Genomic DNA, 18,393 nt, shown 5'->3' with positions numbered 1-18,393 from the left:
CCAGTCAGCTGGTCGGCTGGTCACTTAGCCTTTTGTACATATGTAGATGTGTAGGTAAGAAAATTACATCATGGAAACTCCTATTTCAAGGGTTGCCCGGTCCACTGAGAACTCCTGGGTGATTTCCCCTGGTCTAAGCATTCAAAGGCTCCTATAGAGCAAGAAACACAGCCTGGCAAGAACAAAGATAGGACTTCCAAAAAGAACACAGACAACTTGGGATTTGCTGAGATTGACTCAGGTGCTGGCTCTGAGCTCCCTGAGTCACAGCTGGCCCATCACCAACACCATGAGCTGCTGACAGAGGTGGCCACCCTCCTGGCTGCCAGATCTCTGGTGTCCTGCGAGGAAACTATGCCTGTCTCCATATCTGCTGATTCAGTGCCCTTGCACAGGAAAAGCCCTCAGAAAGGAGAATCATACTCGAGTCTCAGTCAACACAACAATGATCTAGTGCAGTGATGGCGAACCTATGACACGCGTGTCAGAGGTGACACGCGAACTCATATTTTTGGTTGATTTTTCTTTGTTAAATGCATTTAAATATATAAAATAAATATCAGAAATATAAATCTTTGTTTTACTCTGGTTGCAAATATCAAAAAATTTCTATATGTGACGCGGCACCAGGGTTAAGTTAGGGCTTTTCAAAATGCTGACACGCCGAGCTCAAAAGGTTCGCCATCACTGATCTAGTGAGTACTTATGATGTGCAAAGCAATTCAGACCTGATCCCTGTTCCCAGAATTCCAGTGGTTCACCAATACCTGATGGGTGCTAAAATCGGGGGTGGGGGAGATCAGGGGGTGGAGGAAACAGTCAGGACATCAGGGATTCAGAGAAGGAGATATTTGTGGTCTGGGGTGATCAAGCCAACTTCACCCATGAGGTGGGTTAGGCTGAGCCTTGAACTCAGAGTAGGAGGTACAGAAGACAGAAAACTTCCAAAGGAGGAACAATGGGCACAGAAGTGCAGATGCAGAAATGCACTTGGCCTGTTGGCATGCAGCAAGAATGGATGTGAAATAGTATCTTTGTAATCTGCAGTTCACATCCCAGATTTTATAAAAAGACTCTATCCTACCCATCTCACAAAAAGCAACATGACTCACAGAGCAGAGAGGCAATTAGTTTTTGCCCAGAACTACACTCTATAAATTGTGTCTTAGAAAACGCTTTTATCAGTTGCCTCTCTTCCCATCACTCTCTTTGTAGTTCATATCTAGCCCAATTCCCCACATCTCTTTGATCTTATTATACAATGCTGTTAAGACCTGTAAAGGGTAGAAGAAAGGGCTAAGTAGAAGCTCTATTTTAAAGAAACTTTAGTAGGAAATATAAAACATTGGCCTATTAAATAAGTAAATAAAATACTGCCTCATATTATAGAAAGATAAACCACAAACAGTATTTATTGGAAGTTTAGAGCTGCCATGTTCTGCATAGGCTTATGTGAACCATCTGACCATTTGCCTCATGACTCCTTCAGGGCTGCCACAGACTGCTGCCCACTGTGAGTCCTGCACAAAAGCAGCACCAGACCCAGGAAGCCAGCTCTCTGCTTGCCATGACTTCTATGCAATGCCATTTAGGTCCAGAGAGGGCACTATTTTCTGATTCTTCTACCTGGAAGGGGCATCTTTTCTTAATTCCTCCCTCTAGAGGGGACATCATTCTCTCATTCACACGAAAGCCTCTTAGAGGTGGGTTGGGGATTCTGGTCCTCTTTTTTTCATACAAGCAGAGGTGGCTCTTGATAAACACTTTGTAGATTACTCAATGTTTTCAACCTTGGGATAAATAGGAAGCTGCAGAATAGATGGGGTAAAATTAATTTAGGTCCATTATTTCGGATGTTAGCATGGTATAAGCACCTCTGTTAGGCTCTGCTTCATGGCACTCAGTCAGGGGAGTGGCCCAGCTTACCTCGTTCTCCTGGGGTTCCTGGCACACCTGCATTTCCTGGGAAGCCTGGGGTACCTGGGGGTCCTTGTTCACCAGGAGTTCCAGGTGAGCCCGGCCTCCCAGGCTCCCCAGGAGGCCCCTGGACGGTCCGGACTGATGAGGAGTGGCTGGGAATCTGGTTGAGGATGGCTGTGTACCTCGCCATGTGACCTGAGACAGGAAGGACAAAAACAGCTTTCAATCAACTATCACACAAAGAGAAGACTTGTCAAGGCTCCGAACAATTCTGTCAGAGGCCCATGCAGGGGGAAAGCACACCCCTCTGAAATATGTCGATTTCCAAAGTAAAAAGTTGTACATTTTATTTTGGATGATATTAACAGCTGGATTGTATTCAAGTCGCATCTCATGTGTTTGGAATTCCACAGCTCATGTCAGCATCTCAGTAAACATTTGAACAGAAGTCATAAATTTTATCTTCACCCCCAGCGTGTGTCTGACCCCCTAAATCCTCACCCAGCTGCCCCTTTTCTCCAGCAATTTCCCCCCCAAGTGGTCTTTTTTTTTTCCAGCCCACAAAGTCTGCTCCACCCTCTGTCTCACAAATCCCCAGACAAGCGCTGTTTCAACTCATCTCTTTGTTGCCAAGCGTTTTTTGCAAGAACCTTTACTTGGGTCCCAGCTGCAAAAACTCCCATTAGCTTCATTTAAAAAAACACACAAACCCTAGCTTTCTCTCCCATAGTAGCTTAACTCAGTTATGCCTGGAAGGATATAGTTTAATAAGTAGAAGTATAGATTAATAAAGTGCTTGATAATCATAATGCCTCAGGGTAGCAAGCACTTTTTCTAGCATCATGAGGAGGCAAGCTTTCCCCACAAAAATGAATTTCCTAGCTAACTATTTCTTATCCCTTCTCAAACATTCAAGCTTGAGAACAGTAACCATTTTTAGAGGGATTACTGCTAAAATATATGCAAGCATTCTTCAGCAGAGGACCGTGACTGTAGCTAGGCTTGGCTTCCTGATGTCTCTGGGGGCCATCAGCAGGCACACCCATGAATGTTGGGTGTGGCCAGACATTTCTGCATCTACTTGTTCAGTTTCTTCCTTTGACAAGGGGATGTCCTCTAGCACTCCTCTAGCTGTCATCGCTTTGGCCTCACAGTGTCCCATACAACCTTCCCTAGCATAATTGTGCTGACCAGCTCTGGACAAAAAACCAGTTAACTGAGAATATGAGGATTTATATGCTCACTGATAAATCAAGTTCTGAGGGGTGAACTGAGGAGAAACCGGAAGCAGTGTGGAAAGATGGCTGAGGTGTCAGAAATACGGCCTCTGGGTAGGTTGGTTGAGTCTTGGTCATACAATCTCTCCCATTTCTTTCTCTTGCCACTGCACAGACAGGCAGGGCCTCCTTGTCTCACAGCCCTATTCCTGTGTTCTTGTCTAACCCTGCTGGCTTCCATTTCCTAGAAGTTGTTCACAAGAATCTGAGAATTCCCTGGGGGAAAAACTCAATTTTAAACTCTCCTTTTTAGTGCATGTTTTAAACAATCATATATTTATACAAGACTTTTATTCTACACTGGACTAAGACAACAACTATTGTGAAATCCTCTACATACTCTGGTTAGTGAGTCATATTAGGATTTAACCCTTAGGTTTCCTTAAAATAAATATCTGCTCATTTACATTGAAAAATACTTGAAATGAGAAACCTACAAAATAACCCAAGATACAGGTTAGCTTTGGATGTATTCTTTTTTTGGTTAATCCTCACCCAAGGATATTTTTCCATTGATTTTTAGAGAGAGTGGGAAGGAGAGGGAGAGACAGAGAGAGAAATTTCAATGTGAGAGAGACACATAGATTGGTTGCTTTCCACACATGCCCCAACTAGGGTCAGGGATCAACCCTGCAACCAAGATACATGGCCTTGACCAAAATCAAACCGGGAACCCTTCAGTCCATGGGCCAACACTCTATCTACTGAGCCAAACCAGCTAAGGCATGAATGCATTCTGACCAATTTCCCTTTTATAATGTATTGTGTTTTTAAAGATCTTATTTTGGCATTAAACATGAACGGTTTCATTTAACTGGCAAATTCTCTTACACACATTCAGTTTGGGCAATATAATATAAAATTAATTAAAGTTAAAATATAGGGAGCATTACTACCATGCCCGAAGAGGGTAGCTTTGTACTCACTTGTCCTGAGATTTCTGTCTTAATGAAACCTCTTCCATGCTCATACAGACCTTTATCCCATGCCTCTCCCAAGGGGAGATCTGGTTCTATATGCTACATTTGGAATTTTGGACCCTGTCATTAGGACCTTCTCATGCACTCATGGAACTCCCAGACTTCCCTGGGTTAAATTAAATATAACCTCAAAGCTGTTAAGGCAGCAACACAGGTGATGTCAGCCCTGGAGGTAGAGGACTCTATGGGGTGGAGGGCTTGACAACATAGGGCTAGAGCTGGCGGGGTTTGAGAGGAATATTTCATCTCTACTTGGCCTCAGATCTGCCTGGAACTGAACAAATTATTGGCAAAGAGAAGGGCCCTCCAGTTAGATTATTGAGACAAAATATAGTCAGTGGCCAGGATGGAAATGTGCAAAATGGATGAGTTAGTAAGTGAATGAGCAGAAATCAGTAATTGAAATACTGGACTGTGGAAAAGTTCAGGTTTACAGTGGAAAAAAAAATGGGACAGGTGTCATACCAAGTGTATCCCAGCATAATTTTTGGCATAAAGCACACGTATCGTATCAAATATCTCATGAAGATTGTCCATGTGTGTGTGTGTTTAGGCATAAATCTTAAATAATGAAGGAGAGGACCTTGGGTTAGCCAAAAGAAGTGAATAAGAAGGAGGCGCTGATTTAAAGCTAGTGAGTGAATAGAAATCAACACTATGAATCTTCTTTTGTGGTAAAGGTCTGGGGAGGGAGTAGGAGTGGGGTGGAGGGGGCAATGGGGGGAAAAGAGCCATCTGTAATACTTTCAACAATAAAGATAATTTTTTAAAATGTGTCATCTTTTTGAAGGTAGCTTCTGATGCTGGCAGCTTACATGTGTTGAGTACTTGAGAAAAAAAGCTATCCATTCGGGGAGATGAGGAAGGAATAAAAGATCTGATCTGGGCAGTCACGTTAAATCTTCTGGGCAAGCAGGGAACTCTTGGGCAAATGTCACAGAGGAATTTGGCGTCGGTACCATCAGCCTAGGAATCTGGGGTAACCTGCAATGAGCTCTTAGATGGCTCAGTGATGGACACCTGTAAAGCTTACACGTCTGCACGAACCCATAGCTTTAGAGGCGCTTTCCTTCATGGTCACACTCAGGGGGATGAGTAACAGGAAGCATCAGTAACTACAGGGCACTTACTCTGGATGAGCTGTTCGCACACCTGGCGCGCCACCGCTCTCACCATGGCCTGAGACTGCAGGTCACCCTGGATGAGAAGAGAAGCAGACTCCTGACTCTCAGCCACAAGCCCAGTCACATGGCAAGACTTCCAGGTAGAGACCGGACTTGACCCACTGTTCCTGCCTAGGCTCTTTGGCTCCAAGCAACAGGTAGGATTGACACTATGGTACACGCAGGGAAGGAGTAAGCAGTTCAACATTCCTGATGCTGGGTTCCTTATTAACTTAAAGAGCTCAAGTAAGCATGCCTGGTCCCAGATTCTAAAAAATTTAGTAGTTCTGAAACAAATCCATATGTATATTTAATGCCTCATTTACAGCTCTTTGGAGCTTATAAAATGCAGCACTTTCTCAAGAAATGGCTTACTTAATACAAATAGCAACTCAGAAGAAAGGTGTTAAACCCATTTTATAGACAAATGGGGTTAAACACATTGCCCAAGGTTACACAGAGGTAACTGGATGAGCCCAAGGTCACTGCTGTTTCTACTATAGCCAACAGCACAATTATATTAGCAGCTGCACAAATTCTCAAAGGACTGATAAGATCCCTAAAATAAGCTGATTTATGTTCTTTGATCCTATGCCTGCCATTGTCTTTCTTGGTGCCAATATTGGAAAAACATGAGTCCCATTCTATTCCTTGGCATCTGTATAGAGCTTTTACTTTTCTGAAGCATGTTCCCATGCATTATGTAATTTCTTGATCAAATCCACTTTGTGAGTTAGATGAGTTTAAGTCTCTCTATTTTTCCTTAAAGAAATGGACCAAAGGTCATCTAGCCGGATGGTAGCAGATCTGCAACTAGTAACCAGCTCTCCTGACTTCCAGCCCACAAGGTGTTTCCACTTAAAAATGGGTTCGTGGTCATATGAGTTGAGGAGGGAGTGAGGGGAGAAGAAATGGTCTAAGACAGTAGTTGGCAAACTCAACAGAGCCAAATATCAACAGTACAGTGACTGAAATTTCTTTTGAGAGCCACATTTTTTAAACTTAAACTATATAGGTAGGTACATTGTTATTAACTTAATTAGGGTACTCCTAAGGCTTAGGAAGAGCCACACTCAAGAAGCCAAAGAGCCGCATGTGGCTTGCAAGCCGCAGTTTGCCGACCACAGGACTGTAAGAGCAATGAATGATCCTGATAGTAAATGGTGATCCTTTGTGAGGCCTATGCAATGGAAGGTGTGCAGTTAGCTCTGATTGGTAAACAGAGTTAGACTTACTCGTTCTCCTCGCTCTCCTTTTGCTCCAGGAACACCCTGTAAAATTTTAAATTGTCAAGTTACTTGTAACACTGCACTTAGCCATGCATTAAAAACATCTTATTTTATTAAGAAATTTTCTTAGTGCCAGTAATTCTGCAGCAAAAACAGACACACAACAACAGTAATAAACAAACAGCAACCCACCAAGCAGAAATAATTCTTTTAAACATTGGAGGAATCCAGACCTTTAATGCAGAGACAGGGTATGTTGTTGTTTTTTACAAAGTATTTTTTCCAATTACAGTTTCCATTCAGTATTATTCTGTATTAATTTCAGAGGTACAGCAAAGGGGCTAGAAAATCATGTACTTTATAGAGTGGTCCCTCAACCGCTGCTTCAAGTACCCACCTGACCCCATGCATAGTTGTCACGATACTATTGACTATATTTCCTAGGCTGTAATCTCTATCTCTGTGGCTGTTTTGCAACTAGCAATTTGGATTGCTTAATCCTACTTCACCATTTTCAACCAGCACCCCAACCTCCTCCCCCTCTGACAGCTGTCGGTCTTTTCTTTTTATCTATGAGTCTTTTTCTATCTTGTTTTTTTATTTTATTTTATTCATTAGATTCCACATATAAATAAAATCATATTGTATTTGTCTGTCTCTGACTAGCTTATTTCACTTACAGAATACCCCCGAAAAGGTATGCTTTTAAAAAAGTTTTAATAGATTTTTATTGATTTCAGAGAGGAAGGGAGAGGGGGAAAGAGAGAGAAACATCAATGATGAGAGAGAATCATTGATTGGCTGCCTCCTGCACAACCCACATTGGGGATCAAGCCCGCAACCCACATGTGCCCTGACTGGGACTCAAACCATGACCTCCTGGTTCATAGGTCAATGCTCAACCCCTGAGTCACCATGGCCGAGCTCGACAAAGTAAGTATGTTTTAATAAAAAACTGGGATCCTACAGCAACACTGCTTTGTAACATATAGCATTTCAATGAATAGGTCGTTCAAATCTTTCCACACTAAACACCAGTCTATGAATTGTGCTCAACTGATGCTTCATAACTTACTTCACAAATCTCTGCTGAGGAGCTAAGCTGTTTCAATTTCTTAAAGAATAGCTCTGAAAAGAAGGAAAAGATCTTCTCACCTAAGAGTTCTGTGAAGTTCTGTAAGTAAGAGATGAAGTCTGTGAAATCCCACAGCCTCACTGTGCTTTTAAATATATATTTTTAATGATTTCAGAGAGGAAGGGAGAGGGAAAGAGAGACAGAAACATCAATGATGAGAGAGAATCATTGATCGGCTGCCTCCTGCATGCCCCCCACTGGGGATCGAACCCACAACCCAGGCATGTGCCCTTGACTGGAATCGAACCTGGGACCCCTCAGTCTGCAGGCTGACACTCTATCCACTGAGCCAAACCAGCTAGGCCTCACTGTGCTTTTAATAGCACACGATTCTACCACCCTGATAATGGGAGCTCCAATGAACATGGACTCTCAGCTGAATTATTATTTTGTTTTGTGGTTTAGCTGCTCTTTGACCCATAAGAAACTATCATAACTGTAAAACTTTTGACTGAAAACCAATGGCTTTTTAAAATGTTTTTGCAATGAAATTACACTTATAATGCAAAACATGTGTCTTCAGAAAGATTTCATCTTTTTGTTTCAATTCTGAGACAGTGTAATGAGAGTAATTCATTGGACAATATTTTTATAGTCTCTACCCAGAAGATAGTAGATGATGACATTTATAGATGGAATCTGCCATGCTGTCAGACTGCTCCGTTATTACCACAATCTCAACAAGTCTCAAACCAAACTCAGTATCTTCTCCAAAATCTCGATTCATTAACAGTAACCTCGCCTCAGCCCTCGAAGCCCCGGCTTCATTCAGAAGGTCATCTAGGAGGATATCCGGAAGGACATCTGGTCTAATTAGCATATTACACTTTTATTATTATAGATATACACACACTCATACACATAACAGTAGAATCATAGTGTTGGGCATATGGGTGTTCACACTAAAATTTTTCAATTTTGTGTAGGTTTTAAAGTTTTCATACTAATACTTTGGAAAAAAAGGGTGTAAAACATGGGATCTGCAAGCCACTTAAACTCTCAGTTTCTTTGTAAGATAAGGCCATTAAGTTTAATGGTCTCTGAGGTCCCTTACAGTACTAACATGTCAGTATCTCATAATGCAGTCATTATTTGGAATGAGGAAACACCAGGGACAGAAACTAATGAAAAATACCAAAGCTGGGCTTGCAAGATATATCTTGACCTCTTCAAAGAAAGCAGATCCTCACTACTTGTGACCCCTGCCAGCATGTGAGTTCCATAAGACAGTCTGTGTAGCTGATGGACTTCGGTAACCCCAGTTCCTAGGACTATGTTTGGGACATGTCAAGTGCTCAAAAATATGTGCTGAATGGATGAATGAATGAATGACTAATTTTCATTTCAAATCTGGATGACAGGCCAATCTATGCTTCATTTTAACTGCCTTGATTAAATACTTAAGACATATTAAGGTACTGGACATTCTAGATTATTAGAAAAAGTGCTGATTCTGTTAAAAAGTATCCAATTTCCATTATTAAAACTTTTTGCAAAAGGAAGATATATGAGGCACCGGTCCACACCCCCATTCTTTTGGGAAATAAATGTACTGACTGTGTCCTCTTCTCCCATACCTTAGGCTCTACAAATGGGCACGTCTCTAAAGAGGCAGTAGGTTTAAGTGGAGAAAAGAGCTACTTGTGTCACCACAAGTAAATTTTTAATGGAACCAGCTTTTCAAGCATTATGTGAAACACTAAGACATAAATTAGCAAACAAAAATAAGTAAGTATCCCACATTTTTAGTATATTAAGAAACTGTAAATGCTATTGTTAATATTTAAGCTGCTTTACCAAGCCCCAAGCACTGTTCTCTGTGTATTATTTAACCTTTATAACAGTCCTATAAAATTAATTCATTTAATCTTTATAAGACGCCTCTAAGATAAACTCATTTGTTCTTTATAACAGCCCTACGACATATTATTTCCATTGTACATATAAGGAAAGTGATGCATCAAGATGTTAAATAACTTGCCCAAGGCCACACAATAATACAATGGAAAAGCTGGTGCCGAAACTGGTTTGGCTCAGTGGATAGAGCGTCGGCTTGCGGACTGAAGGGTCCCAGGTTCGATTCCGGTCAAGGGCATGTACCTGGGTTGCGGGCACATCCCCAGTGGGAGATGTGCAGGAGGCAGCTGATCGATGTTTCTCTCTCATCGATGTTTCTAGCTCTCTATCCCTCTCCCTTCCTCTCTGTAAAAAATCACTAAAATATATTTAAAAAAAAAAAGAAAAGCTGGGACCAGAACCCAGTCAGCCAGGCTCCTAAATCCATGCACTCTCCAGCACACTGCCTCGAAAGAGAATGCCCAACAAATTTGTTAGCCAATATTTCCTATTTCAGTGAAGATCATATTTTTCCTAATGAAATAATAACTTAAAAATCAACCATCCATCCCCCCAGCCTAACTCTAGTCATTCAGAATTAGGTTTTAGCTCGAATTATTTTAGCTTGAGTGCTTTTATTTCTTTACCAATACACTACTGGACATTTCCATGGCTAGCTATCATTGGTTAAATGGACTAGCTAGAAACTCAGAAACAGAAATTACAGTGCAAACCTAAATGATAAGGTGAATGAGGCCTTTGGAATGGATGAGTTTAATGGGATCTGAAATTCCTCAAACTCAGCCTCACTATGCTTGATATGAAATAGCTACAGGACACAACCAGGCAGTCTCAGTGGAAGGTCCATTTAGGGAAATACCTATATGGCAAGAAGTTAGTTTTATTCCAACTCCTCTGACATCTTTCCTTTGATTTTTGCAAAGTAAAACAAAATAAAAATTCCTGAGCAAGTGAAGGCCCATAATTCCACCAAAGTATGCTTTGAGGGAAAACACATCTTCCCTGCAGACATAGGCCAGAAAAAGTGGCACATTTCTCTTTCGTTTCAGGAACATTTGAAATATAAAGAAAAGAAAAATACAGTAGCTACATTCATAGATTCACAGAATTTTAGTGCTGAAGGGAAGAGGAATAATTTCATGGTCCAAGTCCCACATATTAAAGATGTCTGTTCACTAAAATCTAAACATCCTCGCTCAGCTCTCAAGGTTCTTCCAAGGACTGGCCCCCAATCTATAAGAATCATCTAAAATGCCCTTGAACAGCAGCCTAACTGGAACGCAAACATGCCTTCATTCTTTCTTCTAACAAATACTTATTAAGTACCCTCTATGATGTGAGCTGGAGTATAGCAATAAATACATGAGTGTGATAACATTTCTGCACTCAAAAGACCTATCATGTTAGTGGAGGGATGAACACTGACAAAGTATTTCGGCCTGAAGAGGTGATGGTGGCCTCACACAGGAAGTGCAGTTTTAAGGAGAGAATAGCCAGGAGAAATGAGAAAAAAAAACAGCCCTGACAAATGCAAGAGCATCCCAAGGCCCCCCCCCCCCCCAAAAAAAAAAAGAAAGAAAGGTAAAACAGTATGGCATATATTTGGAGAACTTTAAATAATTAGGGATGACAACTTAAAGCAAAGGGATGATGGGAGATACAGTTGAAGGGGAAAGAAAGGGCCATGCACATCTGGCTACATCATTGGGGTCTATCCTCTGGGGACAGGGATCCAGGGAGGATATTCAAGCCAGGGAATAACACATCAGTGTTGGTCTAGACCTCTGGTCGGCAAACCGCGGCTCGAGAGCCACATGCGGCTCTTTGGCCCCTTGAGTGTGGTTCTTCCACAAAATACCACGTGCAGGCGCGCACATACAGTGCGATTGAAACATCGTGGCCCATGCGCAGAAGTAGGTATTTTGTGGAAGAGCCACACTCAAGGGGCAAAAGAGCCGCATGTGGCTCACGAGCCGCGGTTTGCCGAGCCGCAGTTTGCTGACCACTGTTTTAGACAGATCTTCTGGCAGCTGGGAATGGACCAGACCAGGGCTAGAGCTTCTTGTGATAATCTTGGTGAGAAATGAGGATGGCTTGAAATAAAATTTGCAAAGAAGTAAGAGAAAGAATTGAAAAATACTGAAATGGACCAAAGACAGGGGGGATGCCCTATGCCTGCTTTCTGTTTTCCTACAATCCCCATCTAGACAATGCCATCTTCCTGTCTCTCTAGGTGCCAGTCACACGTGTTGCAAGATCCCATTAAAATGCTGCCTCCATCACGAGCTGCTCCTCACCTCTCAGCTCAGAGGGGTGTCCCCTCCATCTCTCTGTCTTTGTCCTCCGCTCTCTCTCAATGCAACTTTCCTAACAACATTCTTGTCTCTTAAGGTATTTATGACTTTCTGGCTTTTATTTATATGTACTTATACAATAAAGACAAAAAACCAAAACACCATTCTCTCTAGATTGTCCATGAATGTGGAAAAATACTTTGGTTACCTTTTGTAACCCTCAGAACTCATCTCCCTCATGTGCCTACACATTGTGGCTGCTCAGTAAATATTTTTAAATGGATGCATTAGGAAGCAGAGGTTCTGCGAGGCTAGATAAAGTGCTTAGTGGCTCACACAGCTAGTCAAAGTCATATCAGGAAAACGTCTAGAAAGAACCCAGGTGACCTGACTGGGTTCTTTAAATGGCATAGCGCTGGACCTCCTAACTATGTTGATTTCAAGATAAACACATGGCCCCTTCTCCCATGTTCTTATCACCATCTGTTCCCCTGCAAGGAGGCATGGGATTTAGCCTGTGCCTACACCTCAGGTAAGAGTTGCCATCACAGCTGCAACGCACAGTCTGCCTGGGGAATTCAGCGGCTAAAGACGAGCGCCTGCAAGCAAGTGTTCCTGGCACCGGCTGGAGGAAATGTTGCTATTTTCAGTGGGGCAGTCTGTCTTTCTTGGTCTCTTTCCCTCCTGCCTTCCTAGACAGACATCCATGGGAAAACAATCATGGCCTTAACACCTTGACACCGAGCCCGCGTTACCAGGCCCGCCAGTCTGGCAGACAGCAGGCCTCTGGTGGCTCAGGGCCCCGAGCACAGGGAGAAGTCTGGGCTGGACAGTTCAGGGTACAACTGGCTTTGAGAGGCTCCCCAATGCCCACTGTGGCATCCCCACCCAGTGTCTATGAAACCAGACGAAATGGCTTCTGTCTCTGATAAAAATGCCACATCAAGGGCCCTTTTCTGTTCATTTATAACAATAAAGATAATGTTACTAACAAGTGTTTTATTTCCAGGGAAACATTTATTGGTATTTCTGTATGCTCCATATTTAGAGGCTGTTCTCGAGTTATAAAATGGCCAGGTGGATAAGCAGGTAGGGATCCCCCTTCCCTAATGTATTCCATGCCTCTCAATCCTTCACACCCCACTATTCTCTCCCAAGTTCCCCGGAAATGCCTCTTCTTTCCCAGCCCATCCCTCTTGGCTCAGGAGCAACCCAATGGGGCTTAAGGAAAACTAGTTCTAGGTAATGTCAGTAAGACTGAGACATGCAAATTAGATCATGCACACATACATTTGTTCATTGATGAACAAATTAAAGAGGTTTGGAGGTTTGTTCTGGTTTCACTTCAGGCTGCCTCAAAGCCTCTGCTGTCCTCAATTCTCCCGTGACACTCTCAGAAAGAGATTTAGTGCGCGCTGTCTCTGACACCCCTTTAACCAGGGGTTGCTCCCTGCACCCTGCTGGCTGCTCAGTAAGTATTTGTAAGTGAATGCATTAGGAAACAGGTCCTGAGAGGCTACATAAAATGTTCCATTGAACAAGATAAACTTTTGTTCCCAGGAGCCCACTCTGGGAAGCAGGCTGGAGCCTTGTAGCAGAGATGATGCTTCAAATCTCTTTTCTGGTGGGGAATAGCGTAGAATCAATTGCATAGATGAACTTGCAGTAAAAAGACAGTGGAGACAGGACTATGTGCATTGTGTGTGTGTGTGTGTGTGTGTGTGTGTGTGTGTGTATACGCCAGTGTATGTTTCTGTGTAGTATAACCATGCTTGGTAATATCATTTTGGATAAAAAAGATGTGTGAAGATAAAGCAATCAAAATTTTTTCTGCGACCCATTGTCAGCGTGATTTGAAAAGGAGATCTAAAATGTTCTGGCATTAATTTGAAAGAAAATGTGCACCCCTACGTTCATTGCAACTTTATGTACAATGCCAAGCAACCTAAGTGCCCATCAATAGACAACTGGATAAAGAAAATGTGGTACATATATAGAACAGAATATTACTCGGCCATAAAAAGAATGAAATCTTACCATTTGTGACAACATGGATGGACCTAGAACAGTGATGGTGAACCTATGACACGCGTGTCAGAGGTGACATGCGAACTCATTTTTTTTGGTTGATTTTTCTTTGTTAAATGGCATTTAAATATATAAAATAAATATCAAAAATATAAATCTTTGTTTTACTATGGTTGCAAATATAAAAAAATTTCTATATGTGACACGGCACCAGAGGTAAGTTAGGGTTTTTCAAAATGCTGACACGCCGAGCTCAAAAGGTTCACCATCACTGCCCTAGAGGGTACTATGTGAAGTGAAACAAATCAGTAAGTGAAGGATCAATACCATATGATTTCACTTCATATGTGGAATCTAAAGAACAAACTAAGTGAACAAATAAAACAGAAACAGACTCATAGATATAGAGGATGGACTGGTGGTTGCCAGATGAGAGGGGAATTGGGGGATGGGGTGAAAAGGTAAAGGGATTAAGAAGTACAAATTGGTAGTTACAAATAGTCATGGGGATGTAAAGTACAACATAGGGGATATAGTCAATAATATTGTAATAAATATGTACAGTGCCAGGTGGGTATTGGAAATATTGAGGAATCACTTTGTAAAGTATATGATTATCTAACCACCTGAAACTAATATAAAATATTGAATGTCAACTATAATTAAGAAATAAAAGTATTTTGAATGACAATGTATTTGGAACAAGTATATGGCTTTGTGAAGTGACTGCTAAGGAGGGCATTTATTTGGGTGTGCAATTTAGGATGTGTTTGCTAAAATCTGGAGGCATTTTTAATTCTCAGATCTTGTGCATGTTTGTGTGCCTGATAATATATCATGTAAATTATAGCTTAGAATATGACTCTGGATATAAAATAATTTTATTGAAACAAAAATAAAGAGTAAAGTGACTGGATAGCTAGAGAGAGAGAGAGAAGTGACTTTCTAAGCGAGAGCCGCTGCTGTCTTGTTCATTGTGGTAGGCAGAAAAAACCCCACACTCCCGCAAAAAAAAAAAAAAGTGTTCATACCCTAATCCCAGAGCCTGTAAATATATTACCTTATGTGACAAAAGGGACTTTGCAAATGTGACTTTGTTAAGGATCTTGAGGTTATAGAAGGAAATTATCTAGGGCTTTCTGGGTGGCCCAAATGTAGTGACATAGCTCCTTTTTGGGAGCTAAGAACCTTTCCAGGCTGTGTTCAGAGGAAGATGTGACTATGAAAGAATGTCCAGAGAGATGCAACATTGCTGGCTTTGAAGATGGAGTGGGCCATGAGCCAAGGAATGTGGGAAGTCTTTAGAACCTAGAAAAGGCAGGGAAATAGATTCTTTCCTAGAACCTCCAGAAAAGAAATGCCAACATCTTGATCAGACACACATCAGACTTCTTACCTACAGAACTTTAAGACAACACATTTGTGTTTTTTAAGCCACTGGGACTATGGGGATTTGTTATAGCAGCAATAGAAACAGAATCCATTGACCTCTCCTACCCTCACCCTCCATATCTCACTGTTCCACAAATTCTTAGCAGGTTTGCAGTAGTACCAACATTTGCACATATTGATTATTTTAGCTTGTGGATACAGACTATGTACATCACAAGTAATACCAGAATGCTGACTAACAGCTACACCAGAAGGAACAACGTGCGAGTCACAGAAGATGCCAAATGTGGCTTTGGAGGCCGTGTGAGACAACTATCTATTTTACAGAGGAGGAAACAGGTGCACATGGGCTCATTGTTTCTCCCCCTTCCCCCTCCCCCCTCCCATGATCACATTTAAACACCAACCTAAGAGATGAGAAGCACAGCACAGGACAGTGATGGCGAACCTATGACACGCGTGTCAGAGGTGACACGCAAACTCATTTTTTTGGTTGATTTTTCTTTGTTAAATGGCATTTAAATATGTAAAATAAATATCAAAAATATAAATCTTTGTTTTACTATGGTTGCAAAGATCAAAAAATTTCTATATGTGACGCGGCACCAGGGTTAAGTTAGGGTTTTTCAAAATGCTGACACGCCGAGCTCAAAAGGTTCGCCATCACTGGCATAGGACGTAATCAGTTCCAATCATTGTGCTTTTATTTATACCACTGTTTATGTGTGAGTATGTTTTACACGAAATTCTGTCTTTCTTGTAGAATTTAGAAAATAAATCTATTCCCATTCTCACTAATCCTTGACTTTCTCAAGCTGTGTATTCCCACCCCCACCCCCAGGAGACAGGTGTAATCAACACACAGCTATTGTACCCAATCCCTGTAAAGAGGGCATTGAGTTTACTTAGCCAAAGACAAAATAATGAGCGAGCTTAGTTCCTGTTGGGACCCACTCTCTTTAGCCATGACATGTGCACAGTTTGACTTTAATCTTTATCCTAGGACCTTCTGTGTTCCCTATGGATTCATCCAGGATTGAGCAGGATTTTTGGCCATCAGAGATGCTGGTAAATTTAAACACATTAATAAGCCAGAGGGATGATTGGGCAACCATCCTGACTGGCTACTGCTGTATACTCACAGGTGGTCCCAGGGCACCTTGAGGTCCCACGCTTCCTGTGATCCCTGGGACTCCGGGGGCTCCAGGAATTCCCTAGAGAAGCAGGAAAATAAAGCAAAGGTCAGGACTCCCACATTCTCACCAAAGACAGCCAGCTCTCAAGAAGGAGCAAGGGACACACACAGAGCTCTCCTTCCCCTCAGCAACAAGACTTCAGGATCCATTGCTCACTCCTGGTCCCAGCTGCCAAAGAAGTAGGGAAGACATTTTTTCAGTAGTCTCCAAACTACCAATCAGTTGTAGTTCTTTCAAATTCAAGCCTTATCTGTGTCTAATAAAAACTAAGTCAATGCAGGTGATCTCATGGAGAAATGGCTCAGAGATCAAAGGATCCAGCCATAGGGTTATATTATTTTTAAAGGATATTTTAGGCAGAGGTCTATAGCCAAGGCTGAGTTGTTACACTACAGCAAAGGTGGCTGCAAAGGTTAAAGGTCTGGTAAAAGAAGATCTCTCAAAAGAAGTAAAATGCTTGAAAGCAGAGTACATGCCAGTAGTTTCTGGAAATACTTACAATTGGCCCTGGTGGTCCTGGAGGGCCAGAGGACCCATCCTTTCCAGGAAAGCCCTGGGGAAAAGAAACATAGCCTGTCAACGTTGCCGTCGCTTTATGTGGCTTTCTGAATAGGTGTACCTAATTCATTTAATATTCGGGGGCCAAGTCCTGTTGCTTGCTCTGAACTTCCAGGGATTCACTACTTTTGAACTCTTCATGGAAATTGTTCTTGGCAAGACTTGTGTGTCTATTGGCCCTATGAAATTGTCCAGTGCAAGAATTTTAGGTGTGAGAAGTGCTACTTCAAGCTCAAGAAGGAACTTGCTTCCAGAAAGTGTTTTTATTAAACGAAACATAACAAAGGAGAAGGGAGGTCAAGTCTCTGGAACTAATGACCAGTCAGAAGGATGAATTAGTGTCTTCCAACCTAACAGGGTTTGGAGGAGGGGATACCTATCACCAGTATCGGTATTACCAATCAAGAAATACTATAATATCTAAAATTCTGCAACTCTCCAGGAGCAGCCTAGAGGACAATTTGGGAGGACTAACAGCTGCAATGATAGATTTTTGACTCCTGGACAGGTTTGTAGACTGTTATCATGGGCTTACAAATGGTACATCTTTGCTTCCCATTCCATGTTGGAAGATCTTAAGACAGAAAACAAATGCTATTTTTTATTTTTTTAAAATCTCCCTAAAATAGTGAGCATGTGTAAGTGTGTTATTTTTATGTGTGTTAAAAAAAAAATTAACAGCTGGAATGACTTACTTTTCCATAGCTATAGTTCTCAGTTGTGGAGGCTGGTCCTTCCAATGTAGTTAAAAACATGAGAGAGAATCTTCTATCTAATTTTTATAATAGGCTCAGAAAATTGTGTCCAAAACATCACCTTCTACTACATGGAGAAATGGACTTTTCATCGTGGGATTTTATCCTATTGGAGAAATCCATTCCCATCTTGAACCAATTCAAACCAACCTCTCCCAGCTTCCTTGTTGACCTCTCCCAATTCTCTTCTAAAATGTGTGCTACTCTCACAGTGAGCTCTTCTTTCTACTTATCTTGCTCATGAAAATCCACCTGCTTAGGGCTCCCCATCCAAGTTCACAGTATTCCTTCCTACCTCAAGGCATCAAATGAAAGAGAGTAAAGAGGAAGCTGGAGGAAAGGAAATGGTGTGTGAGTTGGGAGACAGGGTGTGAGAGGCAGCAGAAGAGGGTGTTGGATTAGAGTGCAGGAAAGGCATTGGTCAGCAAGACCCTTTCATCATGCACTCAAGCTTGAGTGCTACTGAGTCCTAAAACCAGATAAGACAGAAGATTCTAGAGCTCACTGACATGCGTGGTTTTCCTTTCTGCTTGGGCACATGGACAGGCTACATTTCCCAGCCTCCTGCTCCAGCAATTATGTTGGAGCCACAGCGCTGAGTTCTGGCCT

The 18,393-nt window shown here is 41.9% G+C and overlaps 1 protein-coding gene across 4 annotated transcripts in view; it reads right to left on the bottom strand.

Moving 5' to 3' along the window:
- Nucleotides 1-18,393, bottom strand: part of COL14A1 (collagen type XIV alpha 1 chain) — a 180,081-nt gene that overhangs the window by 16,765 nt on the left and 144,923 nt on the right. For all 4 annotated transcript variants that reach the window (XM_036338169.1, XM_036338168.1, XM_036338170.1 and 1 more), the window contains 5 exons: nt 16,971-17,024; nt 16,418-16,489; nt 6,576-6,611; nt 5,308-5,374; nt 1,927-2,115 (listed from right to left, as the gene is read on the bottom strand). In XM_036338169.1, coding sequence (XP_036194062.1) covers nt 1,927-2,115; nt 5,308-5,374; nt 6,576-6,611; nt 16,418-16,489; nt 16,971-17,024 — 418 coding nt within the window. The remainder of the gene's footprint in view (nt 1-1,926; nt 2,116-5,307; nt 5,375-6,575; nt 6,612-16,417; nt 16,490-16,970; nt 17,025-18,393) is intronic.

This window comes from Myotis myotis, unplaced genomic scaffold (assembly GCF_014108235.1).
Source record: "Myotis myotis isolate mMyoMyo1 unplaced genomic scaffold, mMyoMyo1.p scaffold_m19_p_16, whole genome shotgun sequence".
Classification (NCBI taxonomy): Eukaryota; Metazoa; Chordata; class Mammalia; order Chiroptera; family Vespertilionidae; genus Myotis; species Myotis myotis.
The sequence above is the reverse complement of the archived record's forward strand: the minus strand, read 5'-3'. Positions and strand labels throughout refer to the sequence as shown.